Source organism: Notolabrus celidotus, chromosome 21 (assembly GCF_009762535.1).
Source record: "Notolabrus celidotus isolate fNotCel1 chromosome 21, fNotCel1.pri, whole genome shotgun sequence".
Taxonomy (NCBI): Eukaryota; Metazoa; Chordata; class Actinopteri; order Labriformes; family Labridae; genus Notolabrus; species Notolabrus celidotus.
This window is the reverse complement of record NC_048292.1, coordinates 12,133,647-12,154,088: the sequence shown is the minus strand read 5'-3', so window position 1 is coordinate 12,154,088 and position 20,442 is coordinate 12,133,647. Positions and strand designations below refer to the sequence as shown.

The 20,442-nt window shown below is 39.9% G+C and overlaps 1 protein-coding gene across 6 annotated transcripts; it reads right to left on the bottom strand.

The window, feature by feature from the left end:
* Window positions 1-1,829: 1,829 nt before the first annotated feature.
* trim24 (tripartite motif containing 24) lies at window positions 1,830-20,442 on the bottom strand. Of its 6 annotated transcripts, none has more exons than XR_004629361.1 (20): window positions 19,686-20,442; window positions 16,788-16,906; window positions 16,551-16,698; window positions 14,488-14,617; window positions 14,210-14,326; window positions 14,002-14,116; window positions 13,769-13,915; window positions 13,540-13,654; window positions 10,186-10,328; window positions 9,785-10,045; window positions 9,406-9,528; window positions 9,174-9,321; window positions 9,021-9,078; window positions 7,239-7,365; window positions 6,838-7,139; window positions 6,190-6,298; window positions 5,993-6,067; window positions 3,897-4,058; window positions 2,650-3,735; window positions 1,830-2,499 (listed from the first exon to the last, which is right to left on the bottom strand). XR_004629361.1 is itself a non-coding variant. In XM_034673825.1 (19 exons), exons 1-19 carry the CDS (start codon window positions 19,957-19,959, stop codon window positions 2,965-2,967), a joined length of 3,447 nt encoding a protein of 1,148 aa, XP_034529716.1. In that variant the 5' UTR covers window positions 19,960-20,442; the 3' UTR covers window positions 1,830-2,964. The 6 variants fall into 6 exon arrangements, 4 of the variants coding, with proteins under 4 accessions (XP_034529716.1, XP_034529718.1, XP_034529717.1 ...); XR_004629360.1 differs by having other exon boundaries at window positions 2,266-2,499; window positions 14,488-14,620; XM_034673825.1 differs by having other exon boundaries at window positions 1,830-3,735; window positions 14,488-14,620.

Below are 20,442 nucleotides of genomic sequence, written 5' to 3'. Positions count from 1 at the left end.
AAATAAAAGACTTCTGTTTAAATGATTTAAGTTTGCTCTAAATACAATTGAAAGCACCAAACAAGGTTTGGTTTTGTCTTTGATGCCTTTCTTTTGGACGCGCTGAGAGATACTTTTGACTCCTTAAGCTTAGTTTTGGTCGTAGTTAGATAAACTTTCGTTTTTTCTTTTTTTTAAGTTATGTTTTTGGCCCTTTTGCCTTTATTAGATAGTGCAGCTGAAGAGAGACAGGAAATGTGGGGAGTAGAGAGCGGGGGAAGACATGCAGGAGAACTGTAGCCTCTGTATGTGGGGCGCTTAGACCGCTAGGCCACCAGCGCCCCTAAACTTTCACTTTTGATGGGAGTTAAAATGGAGTTTTCTGTTACCTGTGATCTCAGGAGAGGTACGAGGTCGTAGGGGTATTGAGTATTTCTTTTCTCATTAGTTGTGTGGATTTTATTTCCTTTAGGTAATATTTGTAGTGTTTTTATCTGATGGGTTATAGGTGTTGACACAGAGTGCATCAGTTGTGGTCTCGACCGGTCTTGATACAAAATACGGAGTTCGCCCAGTCCGAGACCGAGTAAAAATGAAATCGATTCCGAGAAGAGACCGAGACCTTAAATAAGTGGTCTCAAGACCGTACTACAACACTACAAGCATCGACCTCCAGTCTCAAAATATGCATCCTAAGCGGAAGTGTTATAAACTGCAGTTCATTGAGCGTCCACTTGAGGCTGGCTGCAGAAACACCGGAAACCACATACACACCAATTCAAAAAAGACGATCTTTGCAGCATTAATAAATATGTTTACAGCCTGGTTCAAAACATGACTTTGGTCAGAGTAACTCATTTCTCTATCGGCACACACTGTACGGGGTGAATGTTTTTAGAATGCAACAGTTCAGAACATATTAAGATTACAAGTTTTGCCCAAATAAGGACTTGACTGACAGGCGAGAACACTAGCGGTTGGCAGGACTCAAAGCCCGCCTCTGTACCTCACACTTGCTCGACAGAAGTTAGGTCGTGTTCAGCATTTCCAATATGGCTCCCGCCGACGACTGGCTTCAAAACAGCGCTTCAGAAACAGATGGGTGACGTCACGGATACTACGTCCATTATTCATAGTCTATGGTACAAACACACAAATGACATAAATTACATATATTTACCCTTTTTTATCTCAACTAATAATAATTCAACAACTCACATTCAAGTATCTAAATGATATTATATTCCTGTGTATTTTTTTTTTACTTTAAAAAGTTACTTAGATCCTCTTAGCTTAATTGCTTAACCCTAACCTTAACCCTGACCCACGGAGACAGATCTACGTCCATTTAAAGTTCCAGTTAAAGCAAGTATGCTACATTGAAATGCAGAACTAGCAGCCTGTTGCAAGGACCCATATGGTTGATTTTAACACATTTCAAGCCTCTGACAAGAGAAGTAACCAGTTGTTCTTCAGGATTTGGGGTTGGGGTTGAAACCTGAGGGGGGCCAATCAAGTTTCAAGCCTTTGGATCTGCCGCTGTAAATAAATGAAGTAAGGAACACCAAGTATGTTATTGTAAAAACTTAAATGAAATAATAATGAAAAATATGTATTAGTAATAACAAAAAAATCCACAGTATTGATGATAGAAGTATAGATGAACAACTGCCTCAAGTTTGTGAAGATTTGAGCTTTTTTTTTTTTGTAATGCTGAGACAACTTAAAATTAAGTTAATAAATAACCTATAGCCTCGAAGGGCTGTAACTACAGGGTGAAGGCAGATTGATAAATCATCAAATGAATGAATAAATGAATAAATAAACAAATAACAAGAGCAAGACAAAAGTAAGATCTATGTATTACCCTGTTTATTACAAATATTGTAAATACAGGTTTTTCTAATTTCAATATAATGGTCGAACTCATGTACAGGACCTTCTTATCCTCAATAAATAATAAAAACAATGACATTGAACAAAAATGATGTATATATACTGAGGTTAGAGTGACAGCTCTTTCACCTCAAGCAAGTTTAAGTCCATACAGGAGTGTTCAGGAAACAGAGGTCTCCGACAGACCGGGTATCACATCTAGGGGCTGTCATGTAAAGTAATCACACTGCAGTGAGGCAAGGACACAATCTGGAAAACACTGTTGTCTGAGGCCGATGATGAGAAGGTGATGATCATGTCTCTGAGTTATCTCTCAGTGATAACAGATTAGACACAAACAAAGGCTGCTCTATGATAAAGCATTGTTGGGAGGGGGGGGGGGGGGGGGGGGGGGATAAAGAGGCCTCAAACTGGCAACATATCTGACATTTTTTGCTCTAAAACAACTCTGAACTTAAAAAAAAAAATGCAAGGCTGTTATTAGAAACAATGCATGTCTGATACATGTTGCCCTTCAGTGCAAAACAGTCCTCATTTATTGCATTCCTAGCATTGAGTCAACATCCCTCCATAAGAAGCCATCAGATGAAACACTTGTGTATGATCTTTATGACGAGCAGAAGTCTGAAAACACAAAAATGATCATTTATATCAGCACATCTTACATGCATTGCTTATCCAAAGTCTGTTTTCTTCTTATTCTCTTGCAGCACGTGTGCCTTCTTTTCATGGCATCATATGAACAAGTGATAAGCAGGATAAAAGATGACTTACCCATCATCCTATCAACAAACAATGTCTCTTGTGTGCTTTTGGGTGTCGTCATCACAGAAAATAATCTGCTATGTTACAGTTAAAAAGTAACCTCAGTCCATCGAGCGCTCAGGGGCTCCGCTCATAGTGCAGCTACAGCTTCAACACTGCTAAATAAGACTATTTAGTAAAGCAGTACCCTTTTTTCTCTATTGCAAATATAACCTTAAAAATTTGTCTGATTGCAGCAAATGTAGAGCCCCACTGGAGCCGCTTGAGTGGAAGACAAAAAAAAATCATCCATCATTTCTACAGTTTCTGCTTGTAGTTGTCTATCTATCCCTCCTTCTCTTTGGCTATCTCTGCAGAAGCTGACTCCTCCTCCTGGCCTTCAGGTGGATCTGCAGGAGAAGCTTCAGGTGGATCTGCAGGAGAAGCTTCAGGTGGATCTGCAGGAGAAGCTTCAGGTGGATCTGCAGGAGAAGCTTCAGGTGGATCTGCAGGAGAAGCTTCAGGTTGAGCTGCAGGAAGAGCTGCAGGGGGATCTGCAGGGGGATCTGCAGGGGGATCTGCAGGGGGATCCACAGGGGGATCTTCAGTCTTGTCAGAGGGTAGCTGAGGGATCTCCTCTTTTGGGGAGCTTGGAGCTTCTCCATCCTTTGTTTCACTTTCAGCAGCAGGAGGACTTTCCCCCTCTTGCTCAGGACTTTTCTCCTCCTGCTCTACTTCTTCTACTGGAGGCACAGCTACATCCGTAACATCTGCCTGTGTGTCCATCTCTTTTGTAGTCTCATCAGTTTCCTCCTTCTCCTCCGTTGCTGGTGTTTCGCTCTCCAGCGGCGCTGAGGTTGATTCTTCCAATGGAGGTAGGTCTTCCTCCACAGGGGGGATTCCTTCTCCTGCAGGACTTTGCGGTTTATCGTCTTCAACGGGGGCCATACCTTCCTCCATCATTTCATCCTCTTCATCTTCGATCTCATCCTCTAAAGGAGGGATCATCTGCTCCTCCCTTCCGCCAGGGAATAGTTTGTCTGGGTAGACTTGTTTCAGCTGATCCTCAAAATAGTCTTCCAAGTATAAGCCTGCACTTCCCACTTCTGAGGTCCCCTGTGAAGATAGCACAGAAGTAGAAGAGGAGATATTACTTTGGATTCATGGATATTTGGAAAAACTCAAATTAAAGTTGAAGGAAGCACCTGAAAATACTGTCACGTTATTTCACAACAAGCAGTAAAACGTGATTTTATTTTTAAGTGAACCATTTTTACCTTGTAGTACTTTGCACAGTTGTTAAATATAAGCCGGACGTCTGTGACAAAGTCCTCAGGGCTGCTGTAACATTCACCATCCTTCGACTTCCACTCCAGCTTCTTCTTCACTATGGACAAATCCATCGGCGTCTTGATCAGCTCTTTGTACCTCTTTGTCTCCTGCGTTGAAAAATCAGTTCCAGTTAAGCACCATAAAAACAGCTGACATATTGGTCACCCTCAAAAATGACAAGGCTGGGGAGATGTAATAAAAGCCGGGGCACATTGATCCACATGCTGTATGAATGTGAAATTGTAAAGGACTTCTGGTCAGCTGTAGTTAAATGTATAAATGATATGTTAAAAACAGAGTTCACTAAGAGCCCAGCGTTATGTGTGCTAGGTATTTTACCAGAGGAGACTAATCTGCATTCAAAAATGTATTTTTGGGGGGCGCTGGTGGCCTAGTGGTCTAAGCACCCCACATACAGAGGCTACAGTCCTCGTCGCAGGGGTCACCGGTTCGATTCCCGGCTGGTTGACCATTTCCTGCATGTCTTCCCCCACTCTCTACTCCCCATACTTCCTGTCTCTCTTCAGCTGTCGTATCAAATAAAGGCAAAAAGGCCAAAAATATAACTTTTAAAAAAAAAAAAAAGTATTTTTGGGTGAAATTAGCTTTTTTTATTCTCAATCAATTCTCAACTGAGACTGCTACAGTACAAATGAATAATAAGAACATAAATCACACCAGTTAAATTAAATTTATATAATAAGAATATTCCAGATTTATGCACAAAATGTTCTGAGCAGAAGGGGACATTGTTTCATTGTTTTTGGCAGTGTACTGAGATTAAAATGATCTGGGAAGAGATTAAAAAGATGATAGAAAAAAATGTTTTAAAAGATATTCCGATGGATCCCAGGCTTTTTATTTTAGGACTTTACCCAAACAATCATAAGTTTACCAAGAATGACCAGATAATGATAGATCTGTGTCTTTTGCACGCCAAAAAATCCATTGAAATGTTTTGGAAAAATATAAACAGACCAAGTATATCATACTGGGTAAGACAAATGCTTGTAACCCTTCCTTTGGAAAAAGTGACATATATATTATAAAAGGAAAAAGTGACGAGTTTGAAAAAATATGGGGACCCTTTACTGCCTTTGTGAAAAGTATTGAGCTGTCAGACGATGAGGAGAAGGAATGAGTTTTCTCTGATAGAAACCTCAATACATATTGATTGAAGCTTGTGGAGATTATATGATATCTTTATTTTTTGACTGTGTACTACCCTTTCATGTTATTTTATTTTATATATACATTTGCATAAAAGATGGCTTTTGGTCTGAGAAGAAGTTTGTTTTCTTGTTTAATGTTGGTGGGTGCTTTGGTTGTGGAACTCCCTGCCACTGCCAATTAGCGAGTCCATAACCTTAACTGCTTTTAAATCCTCACTAAAAAAATATATATATAAGAAGGCAATTCTCCACCCCTAATTCTTGAATTTGCTCTGCATTCAGATGTCTTGTTTTGCTTATGTCTTTTTTTCTTCCCTGTTTGCACCGTTTTTTATGTTTTGTTATTTCTCTGCTTTTTTGTTGTGAAGCACTTTATAACCTTGTTAAGAAAAGTGCTATATAAATAAAGTTCATTATTATTATTATTATTATTATTATTATTATTATTATTATTATTTCTGATGAACGTCATGTATGATTATGAAATGTAATATTGTGACATAAAATACTATAGTTGTTAACCTCTAAACATCACCGAGAAAATTAAGAATGATATTTTATTATTGTCTTCATTCTTATTATTCTTTTTTATTTTTATTATTATTATTATTATTATTATATGTATTTTTTTTTCTTTTTCTCTTTGTTGGTTTTGTATAACGTATATATCATTTGTCAACTTCTGGTGAACAAAGAAATACTGAAAAAATACAATAAAAAGTTAAATGACAAAAAAAAAAACATCTGACATGTCAGACAGTATCTTTGAAAGAAACCTGCAGCCATTCTGATGTTTCACACTGAAAATCCACAAGTATTTCTCAACTTAGTGAAACGTTTAGATCAGCTTTCACAAGACAGTTACTCACCGATGGAGAAGCAGGTTGCTGGAAGTCAGTGCTGAAGTCATTGCAGAACAGGCGCAGTAGGAGCCTCTCACACCGCTGCATTTTTAAAACACAAGATGAAACTCAAGTTACGGCAGAACAAGAAGCTAAAAACTGTTGTAGTGAGGATAACGGGCGTCTCATGTAGGTTACTCTTACAAACACCTGAGAGGACATACCCTTCTTTCAGCTGCTGGGAAGCCTTTATGGGAGTCGTCTTTGCTTTCACAGTCGTACTGCATCTCAGGAGAGATGACATCTCTGCAGAATGAGCAGAACCACTCGCCGCTGTGGAGAGACGGCAGAGAGGGGGAGCAATTAACCACATGGAAGGATAGTCCTTCCTGTCAGCAGTGTTCATTTATTGTTCCCTACATAGACAGAGATCATCTATCCATGATTAAACTCAGATTTCTGACACATGTACAACCTGGTGTAGAACTGTTTGACCCTGAGAAATATAGGAACTGTTTGCTGATTTTTCATGGTCAGGATTTGACATTCAGGGCAAAGAAAGGAGTGAACATAGAAGCTCAAATCAACCAGCCCCTCATATTTGTGTTGACTGTATTGAAAGAAGCAAATTACTGAATCATTTTACACAAGAGTTTCTAAACTAAGAAAGATTAAGCTCAATTATTCCTGTAATTATGAGGAATTACTCTCACACTGGTGAGTGACAGCTAAATGATTAGAGTGATTAGAATAAGTAGAGTGCAGATATAGTCTTCAGGCCAGAAATTAGAGCTTCAGATTTATTCATAAGCACAGCACACATCACATTTAAAAAAGGCAACTATAGACCGGAGAGACAGTCCGTCCCTCACCTGGGGGACTCGTTCAGAGTGGGGATGTGGCAGGCCAGGTGAAAAACTTTGGGACACTTGTCGCAGCAGAGCAGCTCCCCTCCGTTCTGACAGACGGCGCACCAGTCCTCGTTAGGATCCTCCTCTGGCGCCGCGCTCTTTTCAGACTCAGGCTGCGCTGCAGGCAGGGGGCGCTGCTCCTTCCCAGAGTTGGACTCAGAAGCAGGGGCAGTGAGCGGGGCGGGAACCTTTATTAGCTGCCGAGGCTTCGATTGAGCCCCGGTGCTGCTGTCGGGCAAGCTGGACTTGACGCTGGACTGCACCTGAAGGCGAAGACGATGTGTAGAAATTAAGTTGTAGTGAGAAACAGTGAGTCAAAGACGATGGAAACATGAACTCTGATGTTCAACTAGTTCTCTTACAAAACGGACTTCATCCTCGTCCTCTGGTTCGTCCTTGATGACGATTATGGGCCCGGGGGACGACCTTCTTCGCCGCTTGGCTGAGGGGGCAGATGGGGGCTCAAATGTAGGCTTCCAGGAGGGTGCCCTTAAAAGAACAGAGCGGAGAAGAGATGAGGATTGAAGTTTCACAAGGAAACTGTGCATACATATTAAGGAGCTAGAGAGACAGATTTCTGTGCTGGTTTGATGTATCGTCAAACAGAACAAAGAGGTAGAGTGTTACTGAAGGCTGGTTACAACTGCTTCTATTATTCTGTGAGTCAGAAGAAGACAAGGGCCGTCAAAACATGACCAATCCAAAAGTCGTTTAGATGATGGGCATCACAAAGGCTTTCAATCAAACTCAAATGAACCGTGTCTATCTGGTCGGGCTACAATGTCTGAAGAAACATTTAGCAAAATAACATGAAGCAAAAATATCAGCAATTATTTTGTAAAACCTCATAATAATAAAAATGTATGAAAAAAGTAATAAGGAAAAAAAAAGGCAAAAAATCTGCACAATAAAAATAATATCCTGACCATGGGCGTTTTTCGACCGCAGGAACTTTACCCTAGAACTATGTGCGTTTCGACAGGAGGACCCAGGGTCTAAATTTAGTTCAGGGGTAGATAATCTCCCCCCTGAAAAGCCCCTGCTTGTGGGGTAGTACTTTTCAAAGGTCCTGGGACTTTCAGTTGAACGTAACAGTGTTTGTGGAGTTAACACAGTTGTTGAAACACAGAGGGAGTTCCTGGGAATGCATACTAGTTTAGTTTTTTATCAAGATTTCAAAATATTATTTAATATAATTTTTTTTCTCCATACGTCACTGGCCTGATTTGCACAATCTACCCTGGACTTCAGCCCGCGGTCGAAACGCAGATGACAACATGGGGGGCACAGAACCTTTTAGTTCAGGGTAAAGTAGTTCTGGGGGCTAAAAGACCCCAGAACTCTTGGTCGAAATGCACCTAATGGGGCAGAAACCTCGTATCTCCAAAACCACTACTTTCTAGGAAGTAAATCAACAGTTTTTCTTAAACTAAAAAATAAATAATAATAAACTTTATTTACTTAGCACTTTTCAAAAAAGGGTTACAAAGTGCTTTACAAATGAGAAAGAGAATAAAAGATAAATGTAAGGAATACGAGAAAATAAATCAGGATAAAAAGTTTAAGACCACCATAGAAAAAAGAAATAAAACAATACAAAAGGCTTAAAAAAACAGCAACGGCTAAAAGGAAATAAAAACAAACATCGTAAAGCAAAAGATAAAAGGCTAATAGAATCAAAGAGAATTAAAGAGATAAAGAAATAAATCCTGCCTTCATAATATTTGAAATGGAATAAAAGCATCGTCTGGAGGATTAGAACACACTCAACTAACATCTCCTGTAAAAGCACTGCATGAGATTCAACCACAAGGGTTTTTTATTCTTTCATCTGTCATTTTTTAGATTAAATGAAATAAATATGGAGATTAATTATGAGGTTTCTGTCTAACAACCATTATATGATTATTGCAAGGTTCAAAGATTTAACTCTACGGTGACATTTTCAGGGTACATTAACTGTTTTCTAAAGGAAAATGTTATTAAGTTGAAATAATAAGTCTTATTTTGGACTTTGATGCCTTTAATCAACAGAAACAGACAGACTGCTACAGGTAACATGGAACTGAGGCTGAATATCTCAACACTGGATCATTAACTTGGATGGTGTGAAGAGGGGGAACAGTGTTTAAGATCTGTCTTACCCCGTGCCTCTGTCTGATGATGAGGGCTTGGCCATCGGGGAGTTCTGCCTTGCTTGAACTTGAAAAAAGAAGAAGAGGAAAAACACTGTTATGATTTAAAGCTTAACTTCAGATTATTTTTCTCATTTTGCTTCATTATAGCGTTATAATGACCTGATATGTGATTAAGCGTGCTTGGTTTGTCTGCAGTAGCTGAAGTTAAACTTGGCACCAAGCTGGGTTTGGGAATAGAGATGGTGATGGAGGGCACTGTTCCACTTGGCTCAGTCCTCTTCATGTAAAACGACTCCACGGGGCCCCGCTACAGGAACATAGAGAACAGGGTGTGTAACTGATGCTTCTCAAAATCATCCAGGCCTCATTTTGAATCTCTTCTCTCACCAACCTGAAGTATTGATGTCTGCGTGGCGGCTCCAGCGGTCAGGGGCTGAGGGTAGCGGGACGTACCCTGTAACATATCCACGGGTTTAGGGGGGAAGCTGGAGCTATGGATCAATTCTCTCAGAGACTGGATGAAGAAAAAATGTGGGTAAGACAGTAGCTCATGTTTCCTTAAAGCCAGCTAAGCATCAAATGTAGGTTACTATGTGTGACAGAAGCTGTTTGCTGCATGAATCTAGAATTTTAAAAAGATACAGAGTTATGCAGAAGATGAACCGACCTGATCCAGCTCAATGTTGGGGATGAAATGTTTTGCAAATCAGACATACATTAAATCCCCTGCATGCTAACACGGTCTGATCTTTCTTCACACATGCACTGACCTGAGCAGACGGGAATCTTGTGTTGTGAATCATGGATGACGTGGGGCTTCTAGGGTTGGGGTTGGGGTTAGAGTTGCCGTATCTGCGTCCTGGCTGCACCATGTTGGGCGGGCCTTGCGAGGGGGAGGATCCACCGTGGATGGGTCTGGTTGGAGGTGGAGGGCCTGGAGGTCCTGGAGGTCCTGGGAGCTGGGTGTTCTGGTACCAGGACCAGTGGTTGGGACCGGGCTGCCTGTGGGGATGCTGGGAAAGTTTGTCAACCTTAAACAGAAGAATAGGAGACGTGAATCAATTCAAAAAAAATCTTAAAAGGAGAGTGTTTTCGGTGTTACTAAATGATCAAAGGGTGAAAAGTGGACTCATCGGGTCACTAAACGAAGTAACTGTGAAGAGAGTCCTACCTGCATCTGGAGCTGAGCCAGTGTGCTCTGTCTCTGCTGTGCCGCTGTCAGACCTCCTGTGCCTGTGGGTGCTTCTGGTCTGGGACCCGCCTGGTGGTTGGTGATGGGCGGCCGGCCTGGTCCCCTTTCAACTACCAGAGACCCTGGAGAAAACATTAGAAAGATTTCTTCACCCTGTCCGAGCGGTGTCATCATGACCTGTTATAGCTTTAAAAGCAGCTCTTAAGATAGTTAAGGTTTGCTTTGCAATCCAAACACTGTCACACTCATGGACTGTGGAGACAGAGGGGATACAATCAAAGAAACTACATTACCCAAAAGGCAACATAGGCTGCAACAATTTGGCTCACGATTGGGTTTGGGTTTTAAAGATCACTTTAAGACTTGTAGTCTTCTGTCTCAACATACTTTAAATAAAGTGACATCATCAGTGGCTTTTTTTGTGTCATGCAGCAGTAATGGAGCAATCACACAAAAACTGTCTGTTACCACTCTCACATGAATCAATCTCTTTTCATCTAAATGTACTCGACATGTACTCTGCTAGATTTAGAAATAACTAATGGCTAGGGTTGCAAAGGGGTTGAAAATGTCCGGTAAATTTCCTTTGGAAGTTAAGTTGGGGAAAACTTTGTGTCCACAGGCTCAAATCAAAGACTGTATAAAATATGGACGTAGTATCCGTGACGTCACCCATCTGTTTCTGAAGAGCTGTTTTGAGGCCAATCATCGGTGGCAGCCATATTGCTGCTGTCGAGTGATTGTGACGTAAAGAGGCGGGCTTTGAGCCTCCTAGCCAACAGCTACAGTGTTCCCGCCTGTCAATCAAGTCAGCTGTGCCTCTCATTGGAAGACTCCTAATCTCAATATCTTTGAAATTACAGCATTAGAAAATAATTCACCCCCCCTCACAGTGTGTGCCGATCAAGACATGAGCTATCCAGACTACACTCGTCTTTTGTACCAGGCTGTAAACATGTTTTTATTTCTGCTGTAACGATCAGCTTTTTAGAATTGGTGTGTATGTGGTTTCCGGGACTTCAGGAGCCAGTCTCAAGCGGATCTCAGATTAACTGCAGTTTTTAGCACTTCCGCATTGGACTGAATTTTTAGACCAGAGTTTGCCGCTTTGCTTAAATGTGTGGCTTCAATAGTCTTGTATTCTGGGCTCAAAAGTGTGGTCCCAATTCTAGAAATCATCTGTGCATGTGATGGAGGAATACACAGTGCATTAAGGGGCGTGGTCTCAATAGCCCTGCAGTAAGCAGTGTGATATGTGCATGTGATTGAGGAATAGCGTAGATATTCAACTGTACTTGCATGAAATCTGGTTGTTTTAGTCAGGATTATGCTAAAACTTATTTTCCCCAACTATATTTAAGTTTCCTAATAAGAGCCAACCTTCAATTAAGTAAATTCCTGCTTTATTCCTGTTAATTCCCATGGAAAGTTTCCAACTTTGAAAATTCCTTGAATTTTGCAACCCTGCTAATGGCACACATAATTCACTGTATGGTTTGTAGACCAGAGTTAATCTTTAACGTTCATTTTAAGGTCTGTGTGACCCTTTATCTCAGTTCGGATCTTGTTCAAAGGTTAATATGCAAAGAGGCGAGTGAATTTTTTACAGGTTTGTGAATTCTGTTCTGAACTAAAAATTCAGTATGGTATGTTTACATATAATGACTGGAGCATCGGAGCAATCAGGACAATGTGTGAGGCTTGTGTATGAGAAACTGTTGTCCCATATTTTGAAATGTAGCAAGTTCATGAGAACAGCCTGTTGGCCAGACTTTAACACAACATACATATCTAAGACCACAAGAATTCTTCCTTTTCACACACTACAACAAAACAGAAGATAGCAGAAAGGAGAGGTTATGATATCTCAAAAAGTAAGATGAGGTAAATGTTGTTGAAGCCAAAATAGATTAGTGGGGTGTAACCTCAATGACAAATAAAGATAATATTGTAGTATGGATGACGCTGCAGCAAACAATCCCACAGTGGCTTCTTCCTATCAAACTGCTTGACACCCACATTACCCTCTTGAGGGGTGTGTTGAGGTATTATTAACCCTTTCCTTTCCAAAAACCTCAGCTGCTGATTACGTTATCTTGTCTAAACATTGTCACTAACACTAACTAACACTTATAAAAGCTCACTACAACCACTGTCAGTACTACAGAAAAGAGCCATCAGAATAGTTCACAATGTTGATTTCCGTGAACACACAAATTCATTGTTCCTCAAATCCAAAATATTGAAATTATTTGATCTGGTTGATTTTAAAACTGTCAAAATTGTGTATACGGCAAGGAAAGTTTACTGCCAGGAAATATTCAAAGATTGTTCTGTGAAAGAGAGAGGGGTTATAACTTAAGAGGGTAGTTAAGATTAACGAATGTGAGTGTTCGGACCACAAGAAGTTTCTGTATTTCAATCTGTGGAGTAAAACTGTGGAACAGTCTCAATATGGAGCTACAGCAATGTCAGAACATAATCCAGTTCAGGAAGAGGTTTAAAGACATGATTTTCATGAGGTACAAGGAGGAAGACAAGTGTTGAGAATCACGAGGGGTTTACTTTTGATTGTAGGAGTGAGTATGAAGATTTGTTTTGTGGGAGTGCACTAGTATAATGCCAGAAAATAGTGAATGAAGGGGTAGGATTAGATCATTTTGAACTTCTTCCTACTCCTTTTCACACATGTAAAGTAAAATGTTTCAGTGCTTGCTAATGGAACTGATTGATTTTGTTTCTTTTGTATAACTATTTCTTCTTTTTCTACTTGTATGTTTGTTTTCTATTTTACTTTCACATGAAATAAAGACATCAAATCAAATCAAACTTTTGATGGTAATTCTATATTTTCTTTAACTCTTCACAGCGGCAACAGCTTCTACTACTCGTCTCATCACTATCACCTCTCTCTCTTACTCTCCTCTATCCCTCTTTCAAGACCCAACTCGGTCAAGGCATGATGGCTGTCTAACATGAGTCTGGTTCTGCTTGAGGTTTCTGCCTGTTAAAAGGAAGTTTTTTCTCGCCACTGTAAATAGCTAAATACTGCGATGTGCAGTGCTCATGATGGATTAAGGTGGGGTCAGACTGAGTCTTACCCTGTCTTGAAGTTGGGTCTCTGTTCATAATTTGACATAGAGTGGTCTAGAAATCCTATGTTTGTAAAAGCGTCTTGAGATAATGTTTGTTCTGATTTGGCGCTATACAAATAAAGATTGATTGATTGATTGATTGATTGATTACAACAAGAATCAGCGGCAGGGATAAACTAATCAGGCATTTGTTGTAGCTTTGTCTCTCCTGTAAAGTGTTTGGGGATGCCAGTCTTACCGAGGTCTACATTCGTAGCCCAGAAACCGGAGCGGCACTGGAACCGAACAGAGCTCTGGGGGACGATGGAGGGATTACAGCTCGCTCTCATCAGGTAATGGATCTGAAAAAGGATCTGAGAAACAACAAAAAGTATTTCACTGAAGCTGTCAATGTAACATAAAGGTGCCTGCAACACTTGCATGCTTCAACAAGAGTGTATTTTCTGTGTGATGATGAAGTCACTGACCAGCCTCTTGCAGTACAGGAGCGCTGTTCCACTGTGGCTGGCTGTGGCCCATTTGGTGAAGTTGATGACGTAGTCCAGGTGTCTGCTCAGAGATTTGACGTCCTCCTGCTGCTTTTTCAAACTCGACTCGTGGTCCTTGGTCAGCGCCTTTAGAGTGAATGTGTAAGTGTATTGTCTTGAAAGCTCCTTGATCGTTACAAAATCAGAAATACTGTGCAGAAGAGTGATCTCACCTCAAGCTGGTTGATGAGGATCTTTCCTTTCCGGTTGATCTCCATGATGAGGTTACAGATGGACTTCTTGATTTCGTTTGTTACAGCCCTCTTGTTTTCTTCTACTTGCTGGAGTCTGTGAGAATCAATGACATCAGCGTAATGAGCAAATAAACGTCTATCTGAACATGAGCTCTGATCAGGTTCCAGCTGTAGAGGATGAGTTTACCCAGTGTTGATGCAGTTCGACACATCCTCGATGGCTTTCCTTTTGTCTTGCAACTGCTGCGTCATGTTCTCCAAATACTGCTTGTGGTTTCTGTACGCATCCTCTAAAAACTGATAACTGCAGACAAAAAGACATGTGCATTAATAGTTTGGAGTGCTCAACAAAACCTGTAACATCGAAGCATGTTTGATAAATAACCTACAACGCTATAACAGGCAGCGTCAACAGTTTCGTGTAACAATGCATTGTCTATGGGGTAGGAAAAATGTGCAGCCTACTTGTGATCCTTGTGCTTAAGCAGCTGACAGTCTCGACAGGTGAGTCGGTCACACGTCTCGCAGAACAACTTTAGCGCTTCCTGCTTGTGGATGTCACAAAATACGGGCTTCTGTGTGGTAATACCAACTGCTTCTGGGATACAGAGAAAGAGGGGATTCAAGAGCAGAGAGAAATGTACAATCAGCATAAGTCACCTGGTTGTTAAAAAAATATTCTCATTTCAACATTTCAACAGTGTTAGACTCAGAAGAATTCCTGAGGATTCAGGCAGACAGAACACCTTGAGATCAATTCAGGTCAGGGTTGCAAAGGGGTGGAAATTGTTTGGTAAATTTCCATGGGAAGTTAAGCTTGGGAATTTTGGAAATATTCCAAATTGGAAACTTTTCATGGGAATTTATGGGAATTAACGGTGAATTGAGGGTAATTTAATGGAAAGGTATCATATCCAGGAATAAATATTTGTTTTGCTATAAGCAGACATCCATCCAAAATAATACAACTAAACAGATGTATTTGTAAGTAGAACTTCATCAAGAGTGAAATATCTTATTGAACAATCAATTCTTTCATTGAAGACCAAAAACATGAATGTTGAGTTAAATATTACTCATCCCCCCCGACCCAACCCATTCAAAAATTAACAAAAATGCAATCCCAACAAAGTCCAATTCAAAATGTTAAATGAAAAGACCCCCTCCCCCTCCAAAAAAGTCCCATTCAACATGCATATAGAAAGCATCTTCCCACAAGCTTCTAAAACCTATCCTCTGCAGGATACTAGAAATCACCTGTGCATGTGATGGAGGAATGCACAGTGCATGTAGGGGGCGTGGTCTCAATAGCCCTGCAGTAAGCAGTGTGCTATGTGCATGTGATTGAGGAATAGCATAGATATTCAACTGTACTTGCCTGAAATCTGGTTGTTTTAGTCAGGATTATGCTAAAATATATTTTCCCCAACTATATTTAAGTTCCCTAGTAAGACCCAACTTTGAATTTAGTAAATTCCTGGTTTATTCCCGTTAGTTCCCATGGAGAGTTTCCAACTTTGAAAATTCACAGAATTTTGCAACACTAGTTCAGGTACAACAATCTAATCTTCTACAGGTATTAAAGGACTCAATGGAACGTGCATGGTTATTTTGAGTCTATCCTCGGAGGTTAACCATTCACTTCTGACATAAACTACGGTGACCCTGAAGTGCAAAACTACAACAACATTAACTTCTGGCGGAAAAGAGAGGTGTCTGCTGTGACAGGATCATTGCTGATTGTTCGAACACTGGACTGTCCAGGAGCTAATGTTATTTTCTGATTTGTCATGTTTTCTGATTTATTGTGGGGTTTTCTTTTTTGTTGTTGTGTTGTCTTATTTGTTCTATTTTGTACTTCAGGGCCACCGTAATAACAGAGAAAGAAGAAGTCTTGGTGCATCCCTTATTTTTCTTTTCCTCATTTAGAATCTCCCCCCCCCCCCGACTTATTTTCTCTGAAGTTTACTGTGAGGATTTTTTGTATTATTATTATTATTATTGTTGTTGTTTTTATTATTACTATTATTATTATTATTATTATTATTATTATTATTATCCTAATTACTATTTTTACAAGTATTTATATTGTTATTACCATTATTATTATTACTATTTTTTATCTCTGTGTCAATCATTACAATCCTAATATTATTATTATTTTGAATGTTTGTATTTACTTATTTTTAATTGTGAACTATCTATTTATTTATTCACTTATCTTTACTTTCGGACTATGAACTAGGTGTTTTCAATAATCTTGTTTGTTTTTTTGTCTCTGAGTCTGATGGCTGCATTGTTGTTTTGTGATGAAATGTTCAAAAAAAATAAAATCTTTCACCCCTAGTTTTCAAAATGTGCACCTTTTTGTGTGAGGTAGCTGCTAAACATCTGACCCTGCTCTCTTCCACCTCATGAATGGCTCAAAGTGAATGCAGCAGAACGCATAATCACAACAAAAGAGTCAATAAAAAAGGTGTTGTCCCCTTTAAGATGAATCTAATTGCAGAAAGTTGACGTTACACTACCTGGAGACATCTCCTCTTTCTGGCGTATGGTGTGATCCCTCGTGAACCTGACCCTCTGGTGTGCCTCGACACAAGTCACACACAGGAACTCAACGCACTCCACGCAGTAACCGGTCGCCTCTGTGTTGTCATCGCAGCTCATACACACCTGTAAAAGACATTACACGACAGGAAGACTTAGCAAATACAGCACTGCAGTGTCTGTAGAGGGCAGACACGGAAACAAGTGGCTCTAACCTGACTGGTTTTCTCCACCGTGCTGCTCGGTACCTCAGCTGAATCCTTGACGAAGAAATTGTCCAGCACGTCCATCTCCCAGCATTCTTGTCTGCATACTGGACATCGAAGGGCGCCCACTAGAGTAAGAAACCAGATTGAAGGTTGGAAATGTGAGCTCACTTACAACTAAACCCACAACCTTATCATTTCAACTAAAACACAGGAATAAGCAATTAAAGACATATTTAGGGACTTGAACCAAAAAAAAAAAAATCACACTGAAATGTAATATTAAACACAAAGAGGGATTTCCAATAGACTGTTGTATTATTAGACAGATGCTATTACATAAGAATCTTAGTCTTACTTTAAGTGTAGACTTCAGTGTAATATTTCAGTTAACCCTCCTATTAATCTTTGGGGTCAATTGGACCCCATTCAATGTTTGACATCTCTAAATGAATGACAAACATCATATTTCATGACTTTCTAATTTAAAAGGGGCAACTGAGAAAGCATACAATTAAAAAGTTGATATGTTACAATTTCCTGTAAAAAAAAAATTATGCATGGGTGTTCCTTGGGGTCAATTTGACCCTTGTCTGTTTAAGCTGTATATAACATAAAAAATATCAAATTTTACACATTTGTTTTGGTTGTTTTGGATGATATTGAGGTCACTATAACCAAGGACACTTCCGCATGTGACTGCAGGAGCTGGGATCGAACCGCCAACCTTTAGATTGAGATATAATATTTCCAGCCACAGTGTCTCTAAAGACATTCAATGATGAGTCCTGTGTCATACGTTTTGATAACATAGAAACAAGGCAGGGCCGATGAGAGCATGACAAACTCGCAGCAGTTTGATTTTCTGTTTTACAAACTAAGTCCTTCTAAATGCTTTAAATTGTGTTTGTGCTTGAAATATATTTTGTTGACTATTTAGATACATAAAGTAGCTGAAACATAAACCTGGGTAACAATCAGTTTCTGGGGGTTTAAATTGCTGGGGTCAAATTGACCCCAAGGATAAAAGATGTTAGTAAATTTGAGGGTAACAGAAGGGTTAAATTGAATGGATGTCATTAGTGAGTAAGCCGACAAATAACGTCACTAACAAGCATCAATTACATCAGTATTAGGATATTAAGTCAACACAGTCTGAAATGTTGTATTGCTGACATCATGCAGCCCAACATAGTCCAAAAAGTCCTGTGACAAGAAGTCATGCAGCTAAAACAGGAACAACGTGCAGAGTAGCTTTGCTGTCTGAATCTGAGAGTTCAATCTTTATTACAATTTTACGGTGGTCGACAGTAACAGAGTAAATTTACTTGAGTACAGTACTTAAGTAAATTTTTTGAGTATCTGTATTTTACTTGAGTATCATTTTATGAGGGAACTTATTACTTTTTACTCTACTACAGTCAGAAGACAATTATTGTACTTTTACTCCACTACATTTCTATCAGTGCTCTAGTTACTCACTACATTGGCTTTGAAGTCAGACCATGAATTTACTTCTCTTTTCTGAAATCTGATCCCACGGTTGAACGGGGAGCAAACACAGAGCAAATTTCACTCAGATCAGGCAGTTCCTGTAGAGGTGGTAATGATGGCTATAATTCTCCACCTCTGCACCCATAGGTGCATTTCGACCAAGAGTTCCGGGTTCTTTTAGCCCTCAGAACTACTTTCCCCAGAACCAAAAGGTTCCTGTTTCGACCGCGGGCTGAAATCCCAGGTAGATTGTGCAAATCAGGCCAGTGACGTATGGAGAATTTTTTTTTTATGAAGTAATATTTTGAAATCTTAATAAAAAACTAAACTCGTATGCATTCCCAGGAACTCCCTCTGTGTTTCAACAACTCTGTTAACTCCACAAACACCGTAATGTTCAACCGAAAGTCCCAGGACCTTTAAAAAGTACTACCCCCCAAGCAGGGGCTTTTCAGGGGGGAGATTATCTACCCCTGAACTAAATTTAGACCCTGGTTCCTCCGGTCGAAATACACGTAGTTCAGGGGCAAAGTTCCTGCAGTCGAAAAACGCCTTACTGGCCACATCTTCAGCCCGTGTTAAGGCGTTTTTCGACGACAGGAAGTTTACCCTGGAACTACATGTGTTTCGACCGGAGGAACCAGGGTCTAAATTTAGTTCAGGGGTAGGTGAAAAGCGCCTACTTTGGGGGTAGTACTTATCAAAGATCCTGGGACTTTCGGTTGAACGTAACAGTGTTTGTGGAGTTTACTCAGTTGTTAAAAGACAGAGCGAGTTCCTGGGAATGCATACTAGTTTAGTTGTTGATTAAGATTCCAAAATATTATTTAATATAATTTTTTTTCTCCATACGTCATTGGCCTGATTTGCACAATCCACCTGGGACTTCAGCCAGCGGTCAAAACGCAGACAATAATGGGGGCACAGGAACTTTTTAGTTCAGGGTAAAGTAGTTCCCCTTTAGAGGTTTTTGACTTGTGGAATGATACGTATCATGTGAAGTGTTCTCCCTGTTTCCCACTCTGACCAAACGTACAAACATTCACTGTCCAACCTGAGAAAGCGTGTTGAGCTATGTAACATTTGTTTCATTTCAGATGAACATTTCAAATTAAGTTGTCTGTGCTTGGAGTAACTTAGTGTCTGTTTTTATTCCATGCTATAGTTTTAGAGATTTCAAGTAATTGTTTCTAAATAAACATGATGTAAGTACTTTGAATGCTTCAGTATCTTTAAAAAGGAAGAACTTCTGTACTTTAACTCAAGTGATAATCTGACAAAGCAACTTTCACTTGTATTGGAGTAATATTTGACCTGGAGTATCTATACTTTGACTTAAGTAATGAAGCTGTGTACTTAGTCCACCACTGCAGTTTTAACAAGCCCTCCCATCAACACAGACTACATCCTCACATGGTTTGTTGTTGTCGGCTTGTCCTTGTGAGTCCCGTCTCGGTTCAGCACTCCTGAAAGGGGGAGGAAGGCACCTCTTGCAGAACGAATGGAGACATGGCAGGAGTTTAGGCTCTCTGTTGTGGAAGCTCAACTTGCAGACAGGACAGGTATCCATGAGCCCGAATGTGCCTTGTTGTTTCAGCCTTTCCTCTTCGGCGGGTAAACTTTCTGCTTCGTTCTCCACTATAATAACTATGTCGTCGTTGTCCATATTTTCAGCACTTTCATCCATTTTTACCGACTTCCAGATCTTTCCAGTCAACCAATCAATAAAGCGTTACGACTGGAAACAAAGCCTGTACTTGTTCCTGGCTTAATAAGCCTAAAAGGGAATATAGATGTGAAAATTATACATCAGTTCTTTAAAAATAGAATCATTCCATCTCACAAGTCGTCGTATCAAACTCTGAGAACAGCTTTTGTTGATATTTTGTTCCGTTTTCGAAGCTAAATTAGCAACGTAGCATTCTTACAACTACTCAAATGCTTAAAAAAAACCATCACGTATTCCTCCTTTGTGGATTTCCTGCATCATAAAGATGAAAGTTAACATTTCAAGCTCACTAAAATATTTTAAATTAAGCTTTTCGAGTAGTATTTTAAAGCTCATATGTCATAAGAGCCGACCATCTGCGAACTCTTAGCTCAAAACATATACCACATATTACCCAGACGGCACTGCGGTTTCTTAAAGCTACGGTGTACGTGAAGGGAC

Excerpts from the sequence above, each read along its gene's own strand:
- trim24 (XM_034673825.1), bottom strand. The coding sequence starts at position 19,959 with ATGGATGAAAGTGCTGAAAATATGGACAACGACGACATAGTTATTATA. Across the intron at positions 9,079-9,173 it reads CACGCTTAATCACATATCAG|TTCAAGCAAGGCAGAACTCC; the intron begins GTCATTATAACG and ends TCTTTTTTCAAG. Across the intron at positions 7,366-9,020 it reads TCATCAGACAGAGGCACGGG|GGCACCCTCCTGGAAGCCTA; the intron begins GTAAGACAGATC and ends TGTTCTTTTAAG.